The sequence below is a fragment of the Balaenoptera acutorostrata genome, chromosome 17 (assembly GCF_949987535.1).
Source record: "Balaenoptera acutorostrata chromosome 17, mBalAcu1.1, whole genome shotgun sequence".
Taxonomy (NCBI): Eukaryota; Metazoa; Chordata; class Mammalia; order Artiodactyla; family Balaenopteridae; genus Balaenoptera; species Balaenoptera acutorostrata.
In genome coordinates, this window is record NC_080080.1 from 81428996 (window position 1) to 81456402 (window position 27407).

The window sequence follows — 27407 nt, forward strand, 5'->3', positions numbered from 1 at the left end:
TAGTTTAATATTCCTCACATTGTACACAATGTGTAGGTTAGATTTTCTCCCTTTGCATTAATTCCCTGGTGTGCATGAAGATTGCTAAGCAATCCTAATATATGGCAAATTATATAGCTACTTTTAGCTAAATAATTTCAAAAGAAAAATGATAAAAATTATGTCAAATTATTTAGAACATGATATTACATATAATAGGCAATGTTATAAAATGTAACAGTAAAAAATAACAGACCTACTTATTTTTCTCCTCCCTGAATTATCATAATTCTCAAAAAATAAAGCAGCCGAGGATTTCAACTATATCAGAGAAACCTGTCCTAGACCAGCTTGTGCAAACTCTAACTACATCTATTTTTCTTGGGTGCCCTCCTCATTAATGGGGACTGTGCCCTGGGCCTCTTACTGTGTTGTTGGGATGATAGTTGAGGTGTAAGCCACTGTCGCAGAGGGGAGACGAGGTGCCACTGCTCTGGTCACTCGGTGCACCTGCGGGAAGAGTCACAGCATCGTTGGTTAGAAGCCCACCTGTTCTACACGGACACCTTCTACACGGCGTACTTCAGTACACTCAGTGGTATCAGGTAAGCCAGGTAGTAAAATACATCTGTATTTCACTTATATCAAAGCCAGGGTTTTGCAAGTAAACAAAAAAAAAAATTAAAACCTAAAGTGGCCCCAAAAGAGACCTGCAAATATTTATCTTTTCTTTTCATGTTTTTTAACATCTTTATTGGAGTATAATTGCTTTACAATGGTGTGTTAGTTTCTGCTGTATAACAAAGTGAATCAGCTATACGTATACATATATCCCCATATCTCCTCCCTCTTGCATCTCCCTCCCACCCTCCCTATCCCACCCCTCTCGGTGGTCACAAAGCACCGAGCTGATCTCCCTGTGCTATGCGGCTGCTTCCCACTAGCTATCTGTTTTACATTTGGTAGTGTATATATGTCCATGACACTCTCTCACGTCGTCCCAGGTTACCCCTCCCCCTCTCCGTGTCCTCAAGTCCATTCTCTATGTCTAAATATTTATCTTTGATTTCAGAAATATTAAGGTTTTATTAAGGGAAATATGCAATCATATAAAAAATACTATTTCATTTTATTATCCAAAGTGGCCTATTCTTATGAATCATACTTAGAATGGTGTAAGATTTTGTTTGGCTACAAAATTCTATTTAATATCATGTCTTAATCTACTAGCAAATCCCATGTTTATTTACCATAATTCTCCATGATGCAAAAAAAGTTTGTAAGTGCTCTGTCTTTACAACTGTTCTTGGTATATACTGTAATTGGAAGCACCCTCATTGACACTATTTAATTTTGTGAATTTGCAACTAAAACACTTCATATTAGATCCTCATGAGAAACCTACCAATGTCTATTTTTTAAAGATGAGTGTTTAATATGTATAAAATAACTAATAAAAACCTGCTGTATAAAAAAAAAGATGAGTAATATATGCCTTAAAGATTTGTGATTTTTCTAAGATTTTACAATTTAGTAATGTTTCAGTCAGGATTAAAATACATATTTCTTGATTTCTGATTCATTGCTTTTTCTGTAAACATTATATTTTTGGAGTTGTTAATGCAGATAAATATGATCTATCAATGTAATTGATTCCCAGTTTTTATTTGACGTACAACGCTTAAATGCAAACATCATTACAGGTTACGCTCCTAATGTATTAACCCACGTGCTCAAAAAAAACCAAAAAATGATGCTGCTCTCCTCTTTTAAGACCCTGAAATTCTATAGTTTTCCTGGTGCTAAGAAGGGAAACAGGCTTTTTTGCTATACTAGCCTAGATATAGTTTTCACACTTTTTAAATCTTAAGGAGTTCATACTTTGTTTTTGCTATTTTTTCTTTTGATGTTTTCTCTGCATTTCTCTCTTATGAGACAATATTTTTAATGGACACACATATTACTTTAAAACTCATATGCATTTTGAAGTGAATAAAATGAAAACATAGCATATCAAATTCTGTAATGCATCGACAGCAGTCCTTTGGAATTTAAAGACTTAACTATAGCACAAAAAGAAGGTAGATGTAAACTCAGTGATCTATGCCTGTGTCTTAAGATGTTAGAAGTGGAAGAGCAAACAAAGTAAACAGAAGACAGAAAATAATAAAAATAAAAGTGAAAAGCAATGAAACAGGACACTGAAAATAACAGACAGAACTAACCAATACAAAAATGGGTTCTTTGGAACAATTAATAAAACCCATAGCAAAAACAATCTAGTAAAAGAGAGAAAATATAAATTATAAGTATCAGGAATGAAGGAGGAGGCATTACTGCAAATCAACAGATATTAAAAGGATAATGAAAAGATATGATGAATTACTTCATGCAAAGATTGACAACTTAGTTGAAATGAACAAAAATATTGAAAAAAATCTAACCAAAATTTACAAAAGAAGAAAAGAGAATATCAAAAAAGTCCTATATCCATTCAAGAAATTAATTCATACAAAACAAAAATGATAATTCTAGGATCAGATTACTTCTCTGGTGAATTTATTCCATCATTTAAGAAAGAGATATCATCTCTGTTAAACAATTTCTCTCTGGAAATAGGAGTTACAACTTCACAACTTATACAAACACATAATAACCCTGGTACCAACATCCCACTAAAACACTACAGGAAAAGAAAAGTACATCTGGAAATCTTTAATGCACATAGATTTAAAAAAAAAATAGCAATACATTAGCAAATTAAAACGTGTAATATACATAAAAAAATACGCCATGACCATGATGTTTATCCTAGGAATGCAAGCTTTATTTGGCATTCAAAATCAATTTTTAAAAAGTCACCCTATCAACAGAATAAAAAAAAAGAAAAAAATGTAATATCTCAATGGATGGAAAACTATTTGACACAACTCAACATTGACTTCTATTAAAAAAAAGAAAGGAAAAGAAAAATCCTCAGGAACCCAGTAATATAAGGGCACCTCTATTCTATTCTAATAAAGGGCATCTATGAACACCCACAGCTGATGCCACACTTAATGGTAAAAAACTGGAAGATTTCCCACTAATATCCTGAGCAGGAGAAGGACGTCTGCACTCAGCACTTCACTCAGCATTTTACAAGAGGCCAGAGCTGTTGCAATAGAACACCCGCCCCTCCCCCGCAAAGAAAGGAATTAGAAGAAATATAGCTTGGAAAGAAACAAGCAAAACATTATTTGCAGATGACAAAACTTTATATATAGAAAAATTTAGAGAAAGTACAAAAATCTTACTAGAATTAATAAGAAAATTAAACTATGCTGCAGACTGTTGATGTATAAAAATGTGATGTGTTATTGTTTCTATGTGTTAGCAACAGATAATTAGAAAATTAAATCTTTAAAATATTATTTACAATAAAATAAAAACATAAAATGCTTAAAATAAATTTAATGTAAGATATGCAATATTTTTCCACTGGAAACATTAAATATTGATGAGAAAAATTAAAATATAAAATATAAATAAATGGAAAGATATGTTTGTGGAATGAAAGGTTTAAAATTGTTAAGGTGTTCATTATATTAATTGTCTATAAATTCAGTCACATTCAAAATCATAATAGTTTTTTAAATAGAAATTGATGTGCTATTTTAAAATGGATGCAGTAATGCAAAGAATCTAGAATAGCTAAATGATCTTGAAGTATCACAAAGTTGAAGAACCTATCCTAGGTGACTTTTTAAAGTATTATAAAGCTGCAATAATCAACAGTGTGCTTCTGGTGAAAGAACAGACGCATAAATTAGTGGAAATAAGATAGTGATTCCTTCATTCTTGATTCCTACCTCGGAACCAAAATGTTACTAATATAAGATAGATTATAAACTTAAACATAAAAATCAATGCTATAAAGCTGCTTGCAAAAGTGTAGGGAGATATCCTTGCGACCTTGGGGTAGGCAAATATTTCTTAGAAAAGATGCAGAAAACCAAAAGCATATACAACAAAAACAACAACAACAAAATGGTAAATTAGACCTTATCAAAATCAAAAAGTTGTACAAACTTAAGACACGTTTAGGTAAAAAATACAGTCATGCACAGAATGTTTGTAACACATATAGCTAACAAAAAGCTTATTATAAAGAGGCTTATCAACTCCTTCAGTGTGATAATATAAAGGCAGACCAACAGAAAAATGGGGAAAAGATGTGAGCAGACACATTACAAAGTAAGATATGCAAATAGATAATAAAATATGTGAATAGCACATGACAAGGAGCTAATCATCATTAGTCTTCAGGGAAATGCAAATTAAAACTACAATTCGGTACCACTACACACTCAAGAGAATAGCTAAAGAAATTTTTGACCATCAAATATTGGAATTAATGGAGAGCAGCCAGACCTCTCTCATCCACCACTGGAGTGGACAGTGGGAGGTTTTTAAATATACGCCCACCTTAGAAATATATTTGGCAGTTTGTTAGCAAGTTGATTACACATCTATCTTGTGACTCAGCAATTCCACTCCTAGGTACTTATAGTAGTGACATAAAATACTATGACTTCCAGAAGCCTTGTACGAGAATGTTTATAGCAGCTTTATTTACAATAGCAAAATACCAGAAACAGTTCTGCTGTCTATCAGCAGGAGAATGCATTACCAAACTTTACCACACTCATATAGTAGAATACTATAGAGCAATGTAAATAAATAAACTCCTGAAATATGTAACATGAGACGGTTCATATTGAAAGAAGCAGACGTAAAAGAATAAATACAGTTTGATTACATTAATACTTGATGACAAGAAATTAAGTCAGTAGTTGTTTCTGGGAAAGTTATTTACTGGAAGAGGCACAGCAGAACCGTTCTGTGATCTAAAGGGATGCGGATTAAGCAAATGTGAGCATTTGTCAGAGCTGATCCCACTGAACATTGAAGATCTTTGCATTTCATTTCATGTAAACTATGCCTCAGTTAAAAATAATTCTTCTTTGATTTTAGCAAAAACTATAAGATAATATGCATTTCATTTCATAATATGCAAATAGATACAGAAATTTTTAAGTAGCTCTTATGAAAATTATTACTTTTCCACATAGACTGGGGCTTCCTTCAATCTCCCTATTCTCATCAGGACAAATTAAGTGTAAATGCTTATTTAGTAAGTTCAGTAGCCAAATAAGAGAATATTATTTTCTACTTAGAGAATATATATTCAGCAAACAATATGAATGAAATTTTAATAGAGATACAAAATGTATATGTTTGATATGACATTTATTTTTAAAGTAAATAATATTTCCCCAATTATAGGTTGGAAAATAACTAAATGTGAATACATTCTGAAACACAAACAACAGCTGCTCCCTTTGGAGAAGGGTTAATTGAATGCTTTGTGATATTAAAGAAAAATGTTTGCATTCAGGCAGAAATCCCAACTTTAAAAAAAATTACTAATTACTGCCAGGAAATAATGGTTTAGAAAGTAAATATGACATGAGCATTTTACCTATTCTTCATAAATGCTTACATGCACAATCTTCGTTCAGTGGGAGTTTGAGGAAAGCAGGTGCTCTTTTAAAAAATGAGACCGTCAGGGTCACTTCTTCTCCGGCATTCCGAAGAACCTGAACCTAACATAAAACATAATAAAAATGATATCATTATCAGTACGCTGGCAAAAATTTTTGTATGATTGCAAACCCTCGAAATAATGGGTTGTCTTTTGCATGTCTCACATTTTTCCCTAGTGGTCAGAAACATTTTATGGCAGATGGAGGGGATGAAAGATCTAACACTGCAGGAATGCAGCCATCCACATCCTTCCTCTTCCCATCATCCTGTGGGCCCTGTTCACTCACGATGTCATCATCTTCCACTCACATTGATCAAGGCTCTCGTGAGTTTATGGTCTATGTTAGGTCTACAGAAAGATGCAGTGCTTGAACCACTATATTTATTAATTTACTAAATATTTATTGAGCATCCAGGATGCACTCTTTGGAGATCTATGAATAAATCACCCTGCAGATTTGACCAGGGTGCTAATTCTAATTAAAGTTGTTCCAATTCACTCAAACACTTTTGCAAAAAATAAATGGTTATTATTTTCCCACTATATCATTGTATGTTTTCTTTTCCTTTCCCTGAAAATTTAGAATAATGATGGAGACAGCTATTATCAATAACTCTCAACTCTCTAAATTATAGAATTACTAGGTCTATTTTTACCAGTTAAATAATGATTATTTCTCAAAATATTATACCAAAACAAATGTAAGCAATATTAAAAGAAGTTCAGAAAGCTGAGGATTATTTATAGCAAACATACCTGGAAAAGGTATAAGTATATATATAATTTAAACTCTCACATAAACTAAGAGAAGAATTAAGAATAATTAGTGAAGAAGCAGTTAATAAACATGGGAACATAATTTATTAAACATAAAGAAAAATGCTCACCATGAAGTCATTAAAGAATTGACTATCAAAATGGTTTAGAATGACTTCTGGTCCCTACAAGATGGCATAAAGTTATCTCTCCCAAACAAGTACAACTAAAACACTGAAAAAAGTGCCAGAGACAACCAAGTAGAACTCTGAAAGGTAGAAAAAAAAAAAACCGATTAGGGCCCCCAGGCCTGGAGGAAGAGCACAGAGGGGGGATGTCTTAAAGGCTCTTTCCCCACAGAGGGGTGGTCCACCCACTGCTAGGTGAAGCGTCCCTTTATCCACTTCGTGGCAGCAGGGACCCGACCTGGGGAAGCCCCTTCCCCTCCTCTAGCACCACCAAGGAACGGGGTGGCGGTGGGGGGGGGAAGCCCGATGACACAGGTGAATCAATCAGACCCAACTAGCACCAAAAAGGTTCTAAATTGTCAGTGGAACCGCAGCCCACAGAATTAGGCGAGGACCTGTGTGCTAAACAGTGACTCCTTGCTGAAAAGAAAAATAAGTAAATAAGAACCAGAGACTCTTAACAAATAAGCAAAATGGCCAGGATTAAAATAACATGTCACACTAAGACCCAGGAAAATCATAATTTGAATGAGAAAAGATAATCAAGTAACACAAACTAGATGAATTACATACTGGAATCATCTGACAAGGGTTTTAAAGCCACCTTGAAAGTATTTCAGCAAGAAATTAAAAATTACCTTGAACCAAATGAAAAATCACAATATCTCAGGAAAGAAATACAAATTATAAAAAGGAAATGAAATTATAGAACTAAAAAATACAATAACATAAATAACCTTGCCGGATTGGCCTGGTGATAGAGTGACAGAAGATAGAATCAGTAAACTTGAGGACAGAACAATAAAATTAGCCCAATCGGAACAACAGAGAAGATACAGACACACACATGAAAACAATATATTTCATCACGTTAAAAGTAGAAAATTTTAAAAATGAAGAAAATTATATAATCATTTTAATAGATACAAAGAAGCATTTGATTACATTCATTTGATAAAAGCTCACAGAAAACTGAGTATACAAAGGAGTATCCTTCATATTATAAAGAGTATACACAAAAACGTATGAGAAGCATCACAGCATTAACTATGAATTATTGAAACATTTCTCTTTGAGATCAGAAATGAGGCAAAAATGTCCACCAATTTCATTTCTACTTAATTTTTCTGCAGATCTTACTGTAATAAGGCAAGAAAAGAGCTAATAAAAATCATAAAAATTGAAAGAAGAAATGAAACTGACACTATTCAGAGGTAACGTGATTTTGAACACAGAAAATCCTTACGAGCCTATGGACACTATTACATGAGACATTGCCAGGTGAGTTATTAAGTGAGTTTAGTATGGAATAGCATAGATACAAAGTAATATACAAAGATCAACTGGTTTTGATTTTATTTCAACAAACAAATACAACATTGTTAAATAAATGAGGGAGATGGTATGTCACGGATCCCCAGACATAACACTGTGAGGAGATCATTTCTCTCCTGCTTTTCCAGATTCAAGGCAATCCCATGCAAAGTCCCCATTTTTTTTCTTTAGTTTTTAGCTTAGTATGAATTTATGAACTTGGCTTGTTTCCAAGTGGCATTTAATATTTATATAATCATTATTATGTAAGTGCACTGCGAGTGTGTTAGTGAAATACATGGGGCAGTGGAATGCAATGGCTAAATACATTCTATCGTAAGCGTGCAATAGATAATGTCTAGCGTTAAATAAAAAATAACATTACAAGCATCTCAAGTGTAAATAGGAGAATAAAGTAGAAATGTATAAGTTAAATATAGTTACCTCAGAAATAGGCAATGGGCAACTGCTTTTCTTTTAAAGCTTTACATTTGTATACATCAGTCTTGAAGTTTTGGTCAAGTGTAACTGAGAAAAATAAAAACTTTTCAAAAATTATAAAATCTTACCCTAGAGAGAGAACTTTATTTTACTTTGTTTTTAATAAAAGGCCAATTATGGGTATCTTTCTGGATAAGCATAACTTCAAGCCCTTGACACATACACATTTCTTAATGCAGAAATATCCATCTTTTCAGTGACCAGGATTGACATAATGTGTTTTTAAATTTTTTTCAGGTTTCCTACTATGCCTTGGATGCATATTTCATTGGCCTGATACTGTCAGGTTGGAAAATATAGGTTCCACACCATGAATAATGATGAATGTCATCTTCCTGCAAAATCAGAAATCAGCACCAATCCAACTGTCTTCTTCATGTTCATTCACATTTTATGATGCAAATCAAATGTGCATTTTAATCAGATAATATATCAGCACAGGTATTCTCTCATATTGCCTTGGGTGAGTACGTGAGCAAAGGGACAGAGATTGGTAAAAAATGGCAATCGGTAAAAACAGAAAAGGGAAGTGGAATTAAAGGAGATATTTATAGGTTGACTCTGTTAAACCGGGACAAGCTAACAGCTCAGTCCGCGAACTGAACATTCTTAAGCTCCATTCGTCTGTTAGAAGCGAAACTTCATAAAATCCTCTCGTGGTCTCTGTCCTTCCTCCATCCTGTCGGGGGCCATCCTATCTGCTACGAGACTCCAAAGAGGAATTTAGCTGTCTGCCACTGCTTTGCTATGAAGTCAAAAGTGCTCATAGCTGGGGATTATTTTATATTTTCATTTTTAAAGAATTTATTTTTGTAGGGTAGTCTTAGGTTCACAGCAAAATTGAGGGGAAAGTACAGAGATTTCCCTTAGACCCTCATCCCACAGATGCACAGTCTCCCCAATGATCAACATGCCTCCGCTGAGCGGGACCTTTGTTACAACTTACGAACCTACATTGACACGGCAACATCACCCAGAGTGCGTGGCCTACGTTAGGCTTCACTCTTGGTGCTGAGCACTCTGTGCGTTCGAACATGTATCCACCATCAGCGAATCATACAGAGTATTTTCGCTAAACGCTAAAATCCTCTACGCTCTGCCTACTCATCCCTCCTCCACTCCAACCTTGGCTGTTGTTTTTAACTGATGAAAATAGAGACTTCTGTTTTGCCTGGACTTGCTTGAAGCACACATTAGGAAACACACACACACACACACACACATCTTCAGTGGCAAACGAGCACTGAGACGGCTTGTGAAGACCTCAGCTCTTAGCCCAGCATGATGTCAGAACAGCCAGACAAGATTCAGATCTCCAGAGAGGAAGAGAAGCATTGCAACTCACTGACGGCCGTGTTGCAAAGCAGTTACCTAGAATTTCACTTTGACTTTGGACTCGTCCCTCTTGACATGTTGTTACCTGCAGTAAATAATTTCCTTAAAGTCTTGACCTCTGGCAGAAAAGGAAACTGAACGTGACTTTGAGGAATGATTTTAAACAAACTGTTTTTCAGACAAAACAACTACGCTAACACTAGATAATATATCAAGCTTTACTATTCATGTTGAGATGGTGTTCACCTGTGAACACTGAGTAAACAAAGCATTTCATTATGTAATCATTTTTTATTCATATTAATTGTGGGGAAGAAAGAATTTACTTATTCCATATATTATTACAGCATAAGAGTTTGAGATGAAACTGTAATTGTAAGGCTTTCCTGAATGGGGTCAGGTCCTCTGGCCCCCGTCACTCTACATTCACGTTCAGGTTTTCGGAGGAATCTGTGGAGTGTCGGGGGCGTCGGGGGCAGGTGCACACGACCCCCTGTGGGGTGTGAGGACAGGTGTCCACTTTCACACCTACAGAGGACAGGTGGGCAATGTGATGCCAGTTCCCAGGGCAGGAGATTGGGCCTTCGTAAGAGAGAGACGTCCAAGCAACGACAGGGTCTGTAATGTCCACAAGCCCTGGTGCTGTGGGTTGGATAGTGAATCAAGTGTAACAGCAGAAATTATCCAGCTGGAAAATAAGGTATAGAACTGTACCTAGGAAAATCACGTCACCATTGGAAGTAGTGGGTGAATCAATTGTGAGAAATCAAGTATCATGTAGAATCTGGAGGAATCGATGCAAGATAAGAAAGGAATTGGGGATAACTTAGAAATTCTCACCTTGAATTGCTACCACCAAGTGACACAGAACTGTGCTGGAAAAGCTAAAAATAGATGGAATAAGGGATGAGGATTAGGGTTATTGTGGACACAACAGCTGGAGAAAGGTGACGTGACATTCCCATTTCACACATTCATTCATTTCACCACCCTTCCTGCATTTTAATTTGTGAAAAGCATTCCATGTACATAAATAAGTACAGTAGGATCCTTTACATAGGCACTTCAAGTCTGAATGTTATGTTGTTGTAAAATAAAAAGTCACAGCAAAAATGTATACATAGGTGTATGTTTAAAAAAGAACTACTACATATTTAATATTTCTGAATTCCTAAAGTTTCAGCTTAAAGTAGTATTCAAGTATGCAGTAATTTTTCAATTTTGGTAAATATTACAAATAAGAATGAAGGTTGACTGAATAACAAATGTCAGCTCTAATAATCAGGATATAGTAATGATAATATATCAATGAATTTCAACATGGAAGAGAACCATTTACTTTAGTGAGGCAAGATTATGTAGAACACGTGATCCATTTTTACTGTAATACTTAAAGCTATGACTAAAGATCCCATCACTTTCAAAGACCTCATTAAAATAAGATTCTATGTAAAAAAAGTGGATGAAATGTCACATTCTAGATAAGGTGAACTTTAACTCAACAAGCAGGATGCATTGTTAGCTAGTGCACACACTATAGTAACACTATTTTGGCACCTGTTTTAATTCCAAGATGATCTGTTCAATGATACAAGTAATATTTTACTGTATTTTCTTATTGCTGTGTGCCAACTGACTAGTTTATGTTCCATTAGGCAGGTTAAATTAAATTTTTAAATAGGTAAAAAGTTTACTTTTAAAAAGACATCAGGAACAGATGGGTTCAAAACTAAGTTTTACCTAATTCTTTAAGAAGTAATTATTCCAGCATAAAATTATTGAAGTTGCTTTAATTCATGTTATTAAATCAAACTAAAATGAAAATTAATAGGAAATTTTATGAAGAGAAAACGTGACCATTATTAATATGAATATAGATGTTATCATTAATTAATTAATCATCATTAATTAACTATCATTAATTAATAGAAACACACTATTAGCATATAGACTCCAAGTGACAAAAGAAACTGAACTATGACTGAGTAGGTTTTATTTCAAAACAGCAAACCTGGATAAATATCAGATGCTATTATCAAAGTAATTACTTTCATCAAGTTAAATATACATACATTATCTATTGATACATAGATCTATTGATATATAGAGAGATGACAGAGAGAGAGAGAGGTAGGTAGATTTTTCCCCTCCCTTAGAGATTCTGAGAGGACATTTGGTCAAACTGAGCTGCAATTCCTAATAAAAACTCTACGAAAAATAGGAATAGAAGAAAACCTTACGATGCTTCTTGAATATGCCTGCCTGTCCCCTGAGCCCAGCATGGTCGTTCCCTAAATACCTGTGTGGCTTACACCCTTACCTCCTTCTACTCTTTGCTCAAAAGTCACCCCGATGAGTCCTACATTCATCAACCTTTTACAAATGATAGCTCTCCACATACCTCTGTCTTTGTTCACCTGCACTGCCTGTCATTTCAGAGCCTGTCAGCACCTTCCTACCCACCTGCACTGTGCTGACACACTGTGTCTAATGTGCTGTCACTTGTCTCTGCCCCGTGAAGCTGGGTTCCACACCAGGGCAGCAGGCTGCATCCTGTTCTCAGATGTAGTCAAAGGGCCTAACATGGCACCTGGCTCATGAAAAGCCTTCATTAAATATGTTTGAATGAATAAAATTAATAACGTCAATTTTAAAAAGCAGTAAAAATTATCCCAAATGTTAAAACAAGGAAACCATGTCAATCAAAATCAGGTACTAGATAAAGATGCCCATTAGTTTTCAAAAATATTGATGAGTTTTACTTATAAAATAAAATAAGAAAATGGAATTAATTTTATAACTACTAAGAAAATACAGGGCTTCCCTGGTGGCGCAGTGGTTGAGAATCTGCCTGCCAATGCAGGGGGCACGGGTTCGAGCCCTGGTCTGGGAGGATCCCACATGCCGCGGAGCAACTAGGCCCGTGAGCCACAACTACTGAGCCTGCGCGTCTGGAGCCTGTGCTCCGCAACAAGAGAGGCCGCGACAGTGAGAGGCCTGCACACCACGATGAAGAGTGGCCCCCACTTGCCGCAACTAGAGAAAGCCCTCGCACAGAAACGAAGACCCAACACAGCCAAAAATAAATAATAAATAAATAAATAAAAAGAAAATACAATTTTTTTTATTAAAAATATAATTTCAGACTCCAAGTATACTCCACTAAAATGCGAATTGGAATTTAAAAGATAATGTAGCTTCATATAAGATTACTGTAACATAAAAATACCCTTTTTCCTATGATAGCAATAAACACCAGGAAAATTATTAAAAATCTGGGGGAGAATCCTATAAAATCTTTAGAAATTTAACTAATTGTCAGAGATTGCTTTAAAGAAATTGTAAATCCTTATTGAAGGACAGAAAATAAAATCTAAGCTCTTGCAACGATATGCCATATACTTGGTGAAGTTTTCAATAAAAACAAACTAAGTCAACAGAAAGTTTTAAAATGTCCCCCAGAACATCTGAGAAATACTTTAAGAAGAAGAGTAGTAGGAATTGGGAGAAGTTATCAATCCCTGAATATGCTGTTAAATCCTATAATCAAATCAATGTATTAATATTCAAATGGACAAATTCATCAGTAGAAATGGATAGAACCTCCAAAATAGATCTTAATGTATTTGAACTTGTAATACATGATAGAGTGTCTTTTTTTATTTAAACCTAGTGTTAAAAGGACCGGTATCATAAATGGTGCAAGCACAGCTGGGGATACACTAATGATAAATCCGAATGGATTAAATGGTTAAGTGTTAATAATACTACCAGAATAATGTTGTAAGAAAGTGCATAGAGGATTCTGTGTACTCTTTACTGGACAAAAACAGGAAAAATAATAAGCTTGAATCTTGCATCTCACTGAATGTAGATTATTCTTTAAACCACAGGAGCAAAACCAGACCAACAGGCTAACAGCTGGCTGAACAGAGCAGGGGTCCCCCATCCTGTCCTGACCTTCTCCATCATTCTCAGCCAATGGACACACTCAATGGCTCTTTAAACACCACATTGTCAGACATGGCAATGACACGTGACACAACATTGTTAAAATATCCCAACAATAATTCATTTTGACAATACTCTCTCTCCCGAATATTGGGCCATGTTGTCTAAGAAATTATTTTGATTCGTTAATTAGTTTTTGCTAAAAGTCTTACATTCGGTTGTATGATTCACGTTGATATAAATGAATCATGTGTTACCATTTGTGCCAGCTACAGTGAAGCCTTCAGTTTATAAAATAAAGCCTGTGATGAGAACAAGGCAAAAGTTATTAGCTTTTATGTTACGAATGAGAATTTGAAAATATTCAAAAGTGAACTGACCTGCTCAAACATAACATCTGATATATGACAGACTGAGAAGTAAAACTACATGAGTAAGTGAGTTCCCCCTTCTTCCCACTGGGCCACTGCCCCAAAAGGTTAATGGTAAAGCTTAAACAACTCCTTAGGAAGCATTTCTGACTCTCACAGAGACCTGGAGCCGCTGTTCACCATGTCCCAGAGCCACCCGTCCCTTTACCTGTGGACTCCAGCTCTGCCCGCCACCATGCCGCCCGGGTCTGAGAAGGTGCTGGGAGAGAGTCTCCCAGGCGTCAGTGGCTTCCCTCTAAATTGCGGAGACTGCACTTGCTTAACGTACTTTCTTGTGCATCGGGACGGACGAGTACAGAATTTCGGTTAATGCATGAACGTACATCGAGCATCTGACACGTTCAAACACCACACACGTGATATAGCAGGTGCGGTGTTGACGGGAGGCTGATAAAGCCCTTTAGTTGTAGAGACAATCATCAGTGAGAAGACAGATGCTAGAATACATTAAAAGGAGCAGGAAGAGATCAGGAAGGTTTTAAAAAGCGGAGAGCGTGTGGGAATTACTCAACCCAAATCTACTCAGCAATAGCAGGCATCACAGTGTGTCTCTGGTCACGCTGCTAGTAGCGCTGATACCACTGACGCGCCGCACCCTCTCTCACTGCTCAGCAGGACAAGAACAAACACACGCGTGGGCCGAACCTGCCCGCAACGCGAAGGTCTCAGCAGCTGTGCCTCTGCTCCCACACTTCTCTCGCAGGTCACACCGTGGAGGGCATCAGCGACTTTTCAAATGAGCAAAGGTCCACTTACCACACCAAGTGTAATCAAACGTTTACTGAGGCCTTAAAATGTTTAATTAAGTCAGACCTTTGTTTGAATGGCCCCCGTCTTCCTTAAATGATAGAAAGTTAAGTTTATAAAATGCAGTCATTGCCTATTAACGTACGTTCAGTTCGAATCTTGGGAGGAAGGGGGAGAAAAGACATCCATTCCAGGGTAAAAATACGGAGCATATTTCTTATAGGACGTGGTTATGATACACTTGAGGCAGACAAGTGAAGTACAGAAGATCTTCATATACATCCAAGAAAAACCAGAATGTTTAAAAACAATGTCCCATACAGATGATAACATTTCGTATAATCACATTAGACGGAAGTCAGTAATGCACATATTTATTCTAAATCCATAAGCTTAACCACAGCTACATGGATGTCTAGTTTGCAAACAGTGCACCAGATTTAAGTGGAATTCTTGAAGGAAAGGAGAGAAATCATAACACTTTTCCTTATTTTTATAGAATTCTGTATAAGATCATCTCGTACAAAATGAATTGTCAAGATGTGAAAACCAAAGCGAGACGCGGTGTCACCCACATTGGATCTGTAGCTGCAGCACACACAGTCGCTAAGTATTTGTTTACACACATTATCCCAACATGTTTGCACAACATAGGACTAAGGAGTAAATACTGCAGAACTGCTTGTAGTATTATTTCCTCCCATAGTCTTTCATCTCATTCTATTGCATGAGTTATTTAAATACGTAGCTTTGAATTTTAGACGCCATTCCCCCCGCGATGCAGAAATGCTTGGATACCGTTAGCAGCACTGCAGGGCCACCAGGCTCGCTCTGCCAGCATTTCCTTGGCAACCGACGTTTGCAGGGGGAGAAACACAGCTGTCCTGCCACCGGAAAACAGTGGTTTCTCTGAGAGTCTGGTAATTTCAAATACTTGAAAATAGATGTGTGTCTCAAATATAATGTGTTAAATGAGTAGGGAGAAAATAATCTGCCTTATATGTTGCTAAATACATGACGAAAAAATAGATATATTTTATTACTTCATAATTACTTCTAATTCCAGTCTTCAGAGAAATCTATCACGCGTAAAAACGGTGGAGACAGGACAATTATAAAAGCCATTAAGATATTTATCACTTTATGAGATGCATGCACCTTGTTTGGAAGTTGTGTATGTCCCCATCTTACTCATACGGAAATTACTGAGAATATGTAAGGATGGCCCTTAGCAAAAGTATAAATTTATTGCCTTTTTATTTTGCCACCTCGAACTTCTCTCAAGTCTCCTCTTCTACTTTGAACCCTATTTCTTTTCAAAGGAGTCCCAGAGGACACTCCTGCCACCTGCTACCTGAATGACAAAAACAGAAAACAGAAAAGACTGTCTGGGAGTCTCTGTGTCAGTCACTCAGCGTCAGGCTCAGACCCCATGCTCACCCCATCCTCTCCAGCCCACACGCACCATTGTCTCAACCTAAAGACACTTCAGGGAAAGGGCAAGCTGATCATGACAAGATGTGAAACATAGCTTGGTGCCCGGATATTAGCCTGTCTTGTCTTAAAACTGCATCGTGTCAGAGGCCATCCGGAATCTTGCGTATCTTGTGTGACCCCAGAACAATGGTTGAGTAACAGGGGCTTTAAACTCTACCTCTTTAAATAAATTCAAGTAAATGAATGCCAACTTCAGAAATCTTGAGCCATAAAATTGAAATGGTTTATGTTCAGTTAGCGATTTTAGAAGAACGGGGGTTCACTGAGGGCACGTGAGCTCGCAAAGAGTGCTGGAGAAAGCTACTGACTGTAATTCTCCCCAGCATTTCCTCTGAAAGGCAGGCGGTGAGGAGCGCCGCGCTCCCTGCCCGAGACCCGCGCCCTTGAAAGCCCCTCTTCCTCACTCTACCCGCCTTAGTTATATTTGAAGTCCTGAGCAGGATAAGAGTTCACGTTTGTCAGTCATGAGAGGAGGAGAAAAGCTGCTCTTACTTCCGCATCTATTATTTCTCTGTTGTCGTAGCAACCTGGGCAGCCAGGTCCCCAGACAGAGCACCTGCCCAGCACAGGTCGGGTAGGGAAAAGAGACTGATGGGGCAGCAGCTACCAGATCACCAGACGGGGACGTCGCTCCAACTGTGCTGCAGACTGTTCCCACCCGGGCTTCCTGAACGGGAGATTCGGTCAGTGTGTCTGTGCCGCGTGGGGCTGGGACTCTAGGCCCAGCACGGCTTCTGTTCACGGAAATACCATGTCATTCCATCGCTGAGCAGAAACCACCGCGCGGGCTGACAGCAGCTGTGCCTTGTCAAGGGCCCCGTTAAGAACAATCAGGCATGCCTTCTCTTTGACGTTGCTTGGCCAAAGAAACTCCCAAACAAATCATCCAGCTCTTTTTGAAGCAACTGGGAGATATATATCGTTATCCCAAACGCTGAGGAGGAAACACCTCGGAGGGTCGCTAAGATTCATCACGTTACGTTCAGAGTAACAAAGTGGAGGACCTGGTGCAGGCTCTTGTCCTTCACGTGTCACCTCAGTGGGTCTAACGAAGGGAATGAGTATAGGTTTTGAATTTCATTTGATGTGGTCAAAGTTATTTGCTACCCAGTAAGCATAAACTTTACATTCCTTGAATAGATGGAGCATAAATCATTATAGGGAGAAAGTACAAAAAGCTCAAAATAAAGCAAATGTTATATATTGTCTCTCAGTAGCATCTGGTAACGCCTTATATTGTATGCTGTGTACGGTAGCTTATATCGTATGCCTTCAAACTAACAGGGCTCTGTTTTGTGGGCGTTGTCATATTAAAGGATAAACTCTTTACAGGGAGAAACAGAGTTTCTAGTATGATTGTTTTATCCAAGGGATGTGATGTGTACACTGGATACCCAATACTTGTTAGTAAAAATAATGCTAATCATGGTTTTGTGTCTCTCACACAGTATTTGAGCTACATCACTTTAAAAACATTTAAAAACATGCGTATTCCCTCATTTTCACAACTTGTAATTTCCTCAACGGAATATTTTTTTACTGTTAAATACAGGCTGATTTCTGTTGTGAAAGTAAAAATATTCCTAATCATTCTTAGACTACGCAAAATATTCTGTATCTGATCATCAAAATATACTTCCATGAAGAATATAAAACGTCTTTGACCAGAACTTCAACATCAAGTCAGTGTGAAAGAAACACTTTAGATATTATAGATGTTTTCTCGTAACTTTATGTTGTTAACATTTTCATGCCAACAGTATACTTCATCCAATTATTTTAATGCTAACTAAGAGTTCGTTTCCATTTACTGCTTGGGTTTTTTATGATGCTGTAATGTCTGGCACTTGTCCATTTGCCTGAGAGCCTCTCCAGGTAAACAGTAAATAACTTTAAGTAAACCAGGCACTACAGCTCCGACTGCTGCAATGGATGGAGACGTATTTCTCTCCTGTACATTTTCAAGATATCTCAGGTCAGTGAACGGAAAGCGGCTGTATCCATCCCAAAGGCGGCTGCACGCACCTGACCATGGGGTGGCCCAAAGTTACATTTGTCCATGCGGGAAAAGACCTCAAGGAAGGAAAATATGATAATATTTGCCAAACAAACTTGGACTCCACAGTCAGAGTGAGTATAAATGTGTGTGGGGTGGAGACAGGGAGCGGGGGGTGGTGCAGAGTGAGTGGCTTTAAGAATGTTCGATGGAAGGCTTTGTGAAGTTGAGCCTGGTGAGTTAAAACAATGTGTAATATTCTATTTCCAGATGTTTGACATGTGTTCTTTCCTCAGTTAGATTAAGGTCTTACTATTTTATAGTCTCCATAGTTAGGAATCCATCTATTTTTATAACTTTTCCTCATCCAATTTATTATCCTAATCAACAAACATTTACTGAACTTCTCCACAGAAAAACAGAGCCATATTTATTAAGAGCCCAGGAAAATATAAATATCTGTAATTGTCAAGATCTGGTCAATAGAAAGTGGGTATTTCAGACAGGGGGATTTAATTAGGGACTTGGGGAAATTTTCAACAGAGGAATGAGGCAGTAGGGAGACCAGCAGCAGCAGGGCTCCACGGCCACCCTGCCACAGAGGACCACGGCGGCGGTGACGCTGGCGGGCCCCAGGAGCCACCGTGGGGCTGCCCTCAGGATCGGGCTGGTGGGGAAGCACAGGGAGGGGCCCTGCAGTGAGTCACAACGAAGCAGGGCATACAAATCTCACGCCTCTGCAGATGAGGGTAAGTGAACCATCAGGGACATTGGGAAGGCGGAGGAGAGTTGGATGGGATAAAGTAAACAGCCAAGAATGTTCCCCCAGGGGACACAGGCAGAGGAGAGGCACTGAGAAAACCATTCCAGAGGCTGCAGGGGAGAAAGCACAGGACACACACGACAGATCTGGAGCATCAGATGAGATTCACATTCAGATCAGAGCCCTGAATAATCAGGAGAGTCCCTCAACCCCCAAACTGTGTCACATTCCGGAAGGAAAAGAAAAAAAAGCAGTCAAGAACTTTAATTTTTATATCGTCTTCAGAAGAAAGATTACTGTAAGAAAATCACTCCCAAACTATTTACTCTAAATGGCATGTACTTGTTAAAATTTGAGCTCTGGAGCTGGGTTCCATTCGTTTGAATTCTATTGCCATAATCTGCCAGCTGTATAACCCTGGGCAATTGATTTAATTTCTCTATGACACGTCTTTCTCCTCCTTGAAACAATAGTAATAGTCATTTCTACCTAACAAGTTTATGAAGATTAAGTGTTTTAGTTTCAGTAAAATGCTTAGAGAAGAGCTGGGAACCTTGTATTTACTTAATAAATGTCAGCTAACAGTAGAAAAAATAATTCGATTAATTGAAACGTTAAGAATTTCATATAAATACTTTATGATAGAACTTCTATGTATTTCTATAATAGAAATACTCTATTAATAGATTTATTCAATAAATATATGGGGCATCCGTGAAATAGACGTATCTGACCAGACATACATTCAGAGCGACGGGACAAGGAAGGAGGACTCCCAACATTTAAATACCATGGCTGTTTGACACAGGATGAATCCCCAAAGCTTCAGCCATACAAACACATGACTAAACTCAGAGAAAGAGGAAGAAGGCGAGATTTGAAAATACAGGTGACCCTTGAACAACACCCGCTTGAACTGCAGGAGTCCACACATATGCAAATTTTTTCCAGTAAATACAGTACCTGTATTTTCATTTCACAATCTTTGAATTCACTAAGTGTGGGGAAAAGTTTGTGTTTGACTAGAGATCCCGATATGTGGAAACAAAAGAACTAGGGGTGGAGTCCTGATTCCGTCCAGACTGTTTCAGCTTCCTGCCCCTGGGCGAGGCATTGATCAAAACTCCTTTGTTTCTGAGGCTGAGAGAGCAGAATACAGATTTCAACTACACGGGGCTGGGGGTCGGGTGGGCTGGGCGATAGAGGGGTAGGTGCCCCCAACTGCCTGCCTCATTCAAGGGTCAACTGTATACTCTGAGTGGATATGGTTTACATTTTGGAGAAAGAGAAGGGCATTATCCCAGAAGTCTTAAAAACAAGACAAAACAGAAAACACCAAACTGGTGATCAGAAAGTCGCTTCAGTGGTGAGAAGAATGAAATGGCTGATAATAACCATCGAATTTAAGGAACAGGCAAAGGGGCGGACAAGGAAGGATGGAGACTGTGGAAAACAGGGAAGATGTGTAGGCCTAGAGCTGCCAGAGCATCTAACTTTTTCAGGAAAAGCCACAAGTCTGAATTTTTATGTGACCTCTTCATTCTTTTACATTTTTAATTGTGGTAAAATACACACTACCTAAAGTTTATCATTTTAACCACCTTTAAGTGTACAGTTCAGTAGTGTTAAGCAACCATTGTTTTGATCTCCAGAAAATTTTCTTCTTGCAAAAGTGAAACTCTGTCTTCTCTAAAAGACTCCCCATTTCCTCTCCCCTGTCCCTCCCCTGGCAAACACCATTCTACTTTCTGTTCCTATGAGTTTGACTTCACTAGAGACCTCATATAAGTGGAATACTACAGAATTTAACCTTTTGTGTCTGGCTTCTGTCACTTGCATAATGTCCTCAAGGTTCATTCAGGTGCCCCATTTGACAGGATTAGCCTTCTTTCTATGACAAAATAGTATTCCATTGTATGTCTCTATTTTTCCTTTTGTTGCTTTTGCTTTTGGTGTCATAGTCAACAAATCATTACCAAATCCAATGTCTTGAAGCTTTTCTGCTGTTTTCTTCTAAGAGTTTTTTAGTTTTAGGTTTTACATTAAGATATTTAGTCTACTTTAATTTTTTATATCGTGAGAGGGAAGGGTCCAACAGCATTTGTTGAAAAGACTGTCCTTTTCCCATTGAATGGTCTTGGCAACTGTGTCAAAAATCATTTGACCATACATATGAGGGTTTATTTCTGGGCTCTCTGTTCTATTCCATCAGTTTACATCTGCTTTTATGCCAGTACCACATAGATTTATAATAAGATTTATTATACTCTAGATTTATAATAAGTTTTGAAAGTGTGAGACCTCCCACTTTGTTTTGGCTATTCATTGTCCTTTATGGTTTGATCTTTGTGGTCCTTTGATGGATTTCTCTATTTCTACAAAAAAAAAAAAGTCATTGGGATTTTGTTAGAGACTGTATTGAATCTGTAGACTGGTTTGGGTTGTGTTGACATATGAACAAAATTACATCTTCCAATTCATGAATATGGGATGTCTTTCCATTTCTTTCTTTATTTCTTTCAGCAACATTTTGTAGCCTTCAGTATACAAATCTTTTGACTCCTTGATTCCCTTTTTTCCTAAATATTTTATTCTTTTTGATGTTATTATACATGGAATTATTTTCTTAATTTCCTTTTTAGATTGTTCATTTTAGTGTATAAAAATGCAACTGATTTTTGTGAGTTGATTTTGCATCCAATAACTTTTAAGAGATTTTTTATTAGTTCTGATAGTTTTTAATGAATTCTTTAGCATTTTCTACATATAAAATTATGTCATCTGTATTAAGTAGATAATTCAGAGCCACTAAGACAGTAGACAAAGCATTGCTGGAGCCCAGAAGAAAAGCGTCTCTACCAATCCATCTACTCCTAAGTTTCCAGCTAAACCTCAGAAGTACAAGAATCCTGAACAATTGCTTACATAAAAAGTGGTTTCATAGCACAGTGTAATTCTATATTTTACCTGACGGTTTGTTTATTATCTTTTTCCTTTTAATAAAATTGAAACTCTCCAAAAATAATTAAAAAATAAAATCATGTCATTTGTGAGCAGAGATAATCTTTTTTCTTATTTTCTAATTTGGATGTCTTTTCTTTCTTTTTCTTGCCTAATTGCATGGCTAAAACTTTTAGTACTATGTTGAGTAGAAGTGGTGAAAGTAGGCATCCTTTTCTTATCTTGATCTTAGAGAAAAAGGCTTTTGTCTTTTTCTACCGAGTATGATGTTAACACTGGGCTTTTCATATAAAGCATTTATTGTGTTGAGGTAGTTTACTTCTATTCCCAGTTTGTTATTTTTATCAGGAAAAGGTGTTGAATTTTGTCAATTGTTTTTTATGCATTGGTAGAGACAATCATTCCTTTTTATTACTGAAGAGTATTCCACTTGCGGTAGTAGGACAGTTTGTTTATCCATTCATATGTTGAAGGACTTGTTGACTGGCTCTAGTTTTTGGTGATTAAGAATAAAAGCTTCACTAAAACTTCCTGTACATATTTTTGTGTGAACATATGTTTTCATTTTTCTTGGGTAAATACTTGTGAATGTGCACGCTTGGTTGTATGATAATACTTCGTTTTGTAACAAACCATCAAGCAGTGTTTCACGGTGGCTTCATCATTTTGCATTTCCACCTGCAATGAGTGAATATCCCTGTTGCTCCACATCCTCACCAGCATTTTGTACTGTTGATTTTTTGGGTCGTGTTATTCTAACAAGTTTATGGTGATGTCTTGTTGTTTTCTATTCAGTTTTGTTTGTTGTGCACGATAGACAATTTTTTAAACATATAGGAAATGAGCATGTTGGAAGGTATCAGCTCACAAAGTTGAAGTAATGGGTAGAGAAATATGCTCAGGTAGGAAGGAACAAAGTTGCCTTCACACAAAAAATGTGATTTTAAAATGATGGATTGTTTAAGATGTTTGTACCAGGGGTGACATGAGGAAATTTACACTATTGCACTTAAGTCTTGACCATAGTTCAGTCACAGAACATAATCTCATACTAACCTTTACCTCTCTTGCATGCTCTTGGGATTAAAATTCCTTAGTGAGAACACCAATTTGGCCAAAATTAGTCTACTGGTTTACATTCTACTCTCCATGCAACTGAGTGAGGGAATATGTATTCCTTCCATTGTGTTTTTGTTATTGAAGGCAGGGCTCTAGTTCCCAATTATCTTGGAAAATCCCCCTCTAGGAACGTTGGCATGATGCTGGAGAGCCCCAGATGGCAAGTGGAGAGGGTCAAATAGGTGAGTGACTTCTCAGGGTAGGCCTCTGACCAGAACTTTAGTCTGAGGTCTGAATGAGGAGGACACCCCAACCATGAGGAGATCAGAGACATGACCAGGGCAAAGGTGCTAAGGTGCCTGTGAGCCCAGGGTGGGAGGGCCCAGCGGAAGTATGGGTGGGGTGGGGCTGACCCTTGGAGGGATAAAGGGACAGGGGTACCGGATGAGTTTCAGAGAGGTGAGCCTGTAGCTCACGTAAGCCCAGATAAAGGGTTTGCACTCCTTCTCTGCATGCTGGGGAACCACCAGCAGGTTGATCATGGTGAGGGTGGGCACACAGAGGAGTAGTGAGGGCAGTTAGGAGACCACTGTGGAAGTCCAGACAAACAGGATAGCATCACACATGAGGAGGTGGTTACCCATGGAGAGAAGTGAACATATCTGTGATTTACTTGAGAGGAAGAGTCCACAGGCTGAGGTGTGTGAAAGGAAAGAAAAGAATCAAAGCTGTGTGTCTTGCCTTTTAGACTTAATTACTTAATACACACCCAAGAAAAATAAAAGCCGATAAATTTACAATTCAGTCACATATATGATTTATCCTATCACTACAATATCTCCAAAAGATCCTCTAATGAACAAAACAATGATTGCCTGAAATTTTGTTTTCTGTTCCTCCCAGTAAACATTTAAAAAAAGTAAATATCAAAAAATTTAATAAATCTCATTGTATTTGCCAGGCTTAGGTTCAGACCCAGCAAGGAGACTTATACTACTTATACTATAGATAAAGTAACATTATATTGTGAAATAAGCTTGTAGCATAAATAGAGATTATTTAAATATATACACACATACCTTGGATCTATCTATCTATCTATCTTACATAGAAAAACTTCTCAATTTATTTTCATTGTAATTTCTCACATTATTTTTACTACCTATTTTCAGAATGCTGAATAATTGTAAAACAAGTAATAGAAACATTTGTTTAGAATGAGCCACTTCCCTAAGGTTTACCTTTTAAATCTCTGTAAACAATTAAACAATCATGCTGGCCAAATTCCAAAAATCAGTATTGCCAACTAATACTCAATATGTTAACAGAAGAATTTACTTGCAGCATTTTTCTTACATTTTTTTGGTTTGAATTCATAAAACCTGCTTGTGCTAAATAGTCAGTTGTTTTTCTAAATTCAGCAAAACTAAAGAAAAGTTGTACGTTGATGTTCATTAACTAGGAATGATAAACATCTGCGTGTTCATTCTACACTGAAGTGAGCACCACTAGGAATTCTGAATAGATGTTAAAGGCCTATAACCATTCACGCTACATCAATAGTTCACTCATTTTATTTTCTGAGTAGTAGTCTACGGTATGGATATACCACAGTCTATTTAACCATTAAAAAATATCTGAGATGTTTCCTGTTTCGGGCTCTTACGAATACAGCTCTATAAACATCTATGTGTGGGTTTTGTGTGAACCTAAGTCTTCACGCCCTGAATGAATCTCCAGAGAAACCTAAGTGAAAAAAACAACTTCCAAAAGGTTAGACTTTATGATCCCACTATATAACATTCTTGAAATCACAAAATTATAGAAATGGAGAGCAGTTTAGTGGTTGCCAGGGGTTTAGCAGCAGGTGAGGGCAGGAGGGAAGTAGGTGTGGCCATAAAGGGTAAAAGGAGGGTCCTTTTGGTGATGGAGGTGCTTTGTCTTGACTGTATCAGTGTCAGTATCCTGTTGTGATGTTGTTCTGTTGTGTGAGATGTTATTCTTGGGGGGAAACTGGGTAAAGTGCACGCAGGATCTCTCTATCATTTCTCACAACTGCATGTGAGTCTACACTTAACTAAGAAAAGCTTAATTAACATGTGATATAATTAGGACTACAGTTGTGCTATATTTCCAGGACATAAGGTAAAGAGATGGCATTTAACATTCCTTGTATAAAGTATTCCATTATCAATGAACAGTAAAATTCAAAATTCCAGATGAGATTCCAGAGGAAGTCTGGAGATTAAGAAACTAAACTATGTAGCAAGTGCTTTAGAAACAGGCAAAATGAAACAATACTGTGTGGAGATAAAATAAAAATCATTCAAGTAACTGATGAGTATGAAATTTAGGCTAGTGGTTTCATTTGGAAGGCTATGATTAAGATAAAGTACACAGTGGCCTTCTGGGAGGTGGACGAAATTCTGCCTCTTGGCATAGAAATGATTAAAAGGTTATTTGCCTCAAAATTCTTCACTAAGCTATACATTTGTTGTATGTGGTTTTCTTTATTTGCTTTTTATTTTACCACAAAAAGTTAAATGAAATGAAATGAAATGAAGTAAAATGTTAAAACCACATTTAAACCATACTCAGTGACTTCTGAAAAATGTATTTTTTAATCTGACATTTTTATTGATAAATTATTCACAGATCATGAATTTCACCAATTTAAAGTAGACAGCTCAGTGGTTTTTAGTATATACATAGAGCTATGTAACCAGCACCACGATCTTATTTTAGAACATTTTCTGCCAACCCAAAAGAGACCCTGAACCCATCCATACTCACTTCCCATGACCCCCTTGCCCCAGCCCTAGGCAACCACTAATGTACTTTCTGTCTCTACGGATCTGCCTACCTGGATATTTCATGCAAATGAAATCACTCAATATGTGGTCTTTTGTGAATAGCTTCTTTTACTTAGTATGTTTTCCAAGGTTCATCCATGTTTTACCCTGTATCAGTACTTATTCTTTTTATTATCAAATAACATTCCACTATGTGGATATACCACATTTTGTTCATCCATCATCAGTTAATAATGTATTGTTTCTGCTTTTTGGCTACTATGAATTATGCTGCTCTGAACATTTGTGTACAGGGTTTTGTGTGGCTATATGCTATTTCTCTTGGGTACTTACTACAGAAACTCAAACTGCAGAAAATCAAAGACAAAGAAAAAATTCTGAAATAAGCCATTGAGTGGGAGGAAAATTTACCTATAGTGGAATATGGATTAGGATTACAGCTGACTTCTTATCAGAAATCATGAAATCAAGAAGAGAGTGAAGTGAAATATTCAAAGTGTTGAAATAGAAAAGCATAAACTCAGAATTCTATATCCTGTGAAATTATTCTTCTAAAGTGGAGAAATAAAAAATGTATCAGATACACAGCAACAGAGAATGCCTTATCAGAAGCCCTGTACTGCAAGAAGTGTTATAAGAATTTCTTTAGGGTTTAGGAAAATATGTCAACACTCAGATCAACATAAGGAAAGCAAGAGCTGAAGGAATAAATGAAAGTAAAATATTTTATTTTTCTTATTCTTGCTTGATTGGAAACAAATTTTAGTTTAAAATAATAATAGTAACAATGTATGGTTTTATTGAAGAATACAGGTAAGTGCTATGAATGACAAAAATGTCCATAATATATGAGAAAGATAAGTCAGGAATATTCTGTTATTAGGTACCTGAGTTATACAAGAAGCAGCACAGGGCTATTTGAAAGTGCATGTGGATTCATTTAAAATGTATATTGGAAACTCTAAGTCAAACACTAATTGTTTTTAAAGTATAATTGATAAAATAAGATAAGAGATATAATGGACTCTTTTACATAAAAAGCTTAATTTAAACCAAGGAAGTCAAAAAAGAATTAGGGTGGTGATGGGAGAAACAAAGAACAAATATGCAACAAATAGAAAAGAGTTTTAAACATGGTGGATATTAATTCGGTTTATCAGTAATTACTTTATATTTGAATGGTCTAAATATCATTTATAAAACAGAAATTTTCAATGGGATATAAAAGACCCAACTCTAGGTTCTACAAAAAACACACAACATTTTAATATAAAGACATTGATAGGTTTAAGGTTAAGGCATATAGAAAAATGTATTTTGCTAACGCTGATCAACATAGCTGGAGGAGACATACCAATTACACACAAAGCAGACTTGAGAACAAGAAAAATTATCCAGGTTAAAGTGAGGAAATAAATAATAATAAGGTGGTAGAATCTCCAATGATATGTAGTCATGCTAAACACCTAACAACAAAATATCAAAAAATGTGAGGCAAAAACTGATAGAACTGAAAGGAGAAACGG

General features: G+C 36.8%; 1 protein-coding gene across 2 annotated transcripts in view; it reads right to left on the bottom strand.

The window, feature by feature from the left end:
* Positions 1–27407, bottom strand: part of SNTG1 (syntrophin gamma 1) — a 471471-nt gene that overhangs the window by 125647 nt on the left and 318417 nt on the right. For both annotated transcript variants that reach the window (XM_057532135.1, XM_007168620.2), the window contains 2 exons: positions 5525–5627; positions 407–489 (listed from right to left, as the gene is read on the bottom strand). In XM_057532135.1, the coding sequence (XP_057388118.1) occupies positions 407–489; positions 5525–5627 (186 nt within the window). The remainder of the gene's footprint in view (positions 1–406; positions 490–5524; positions 5628–27407) is intronic.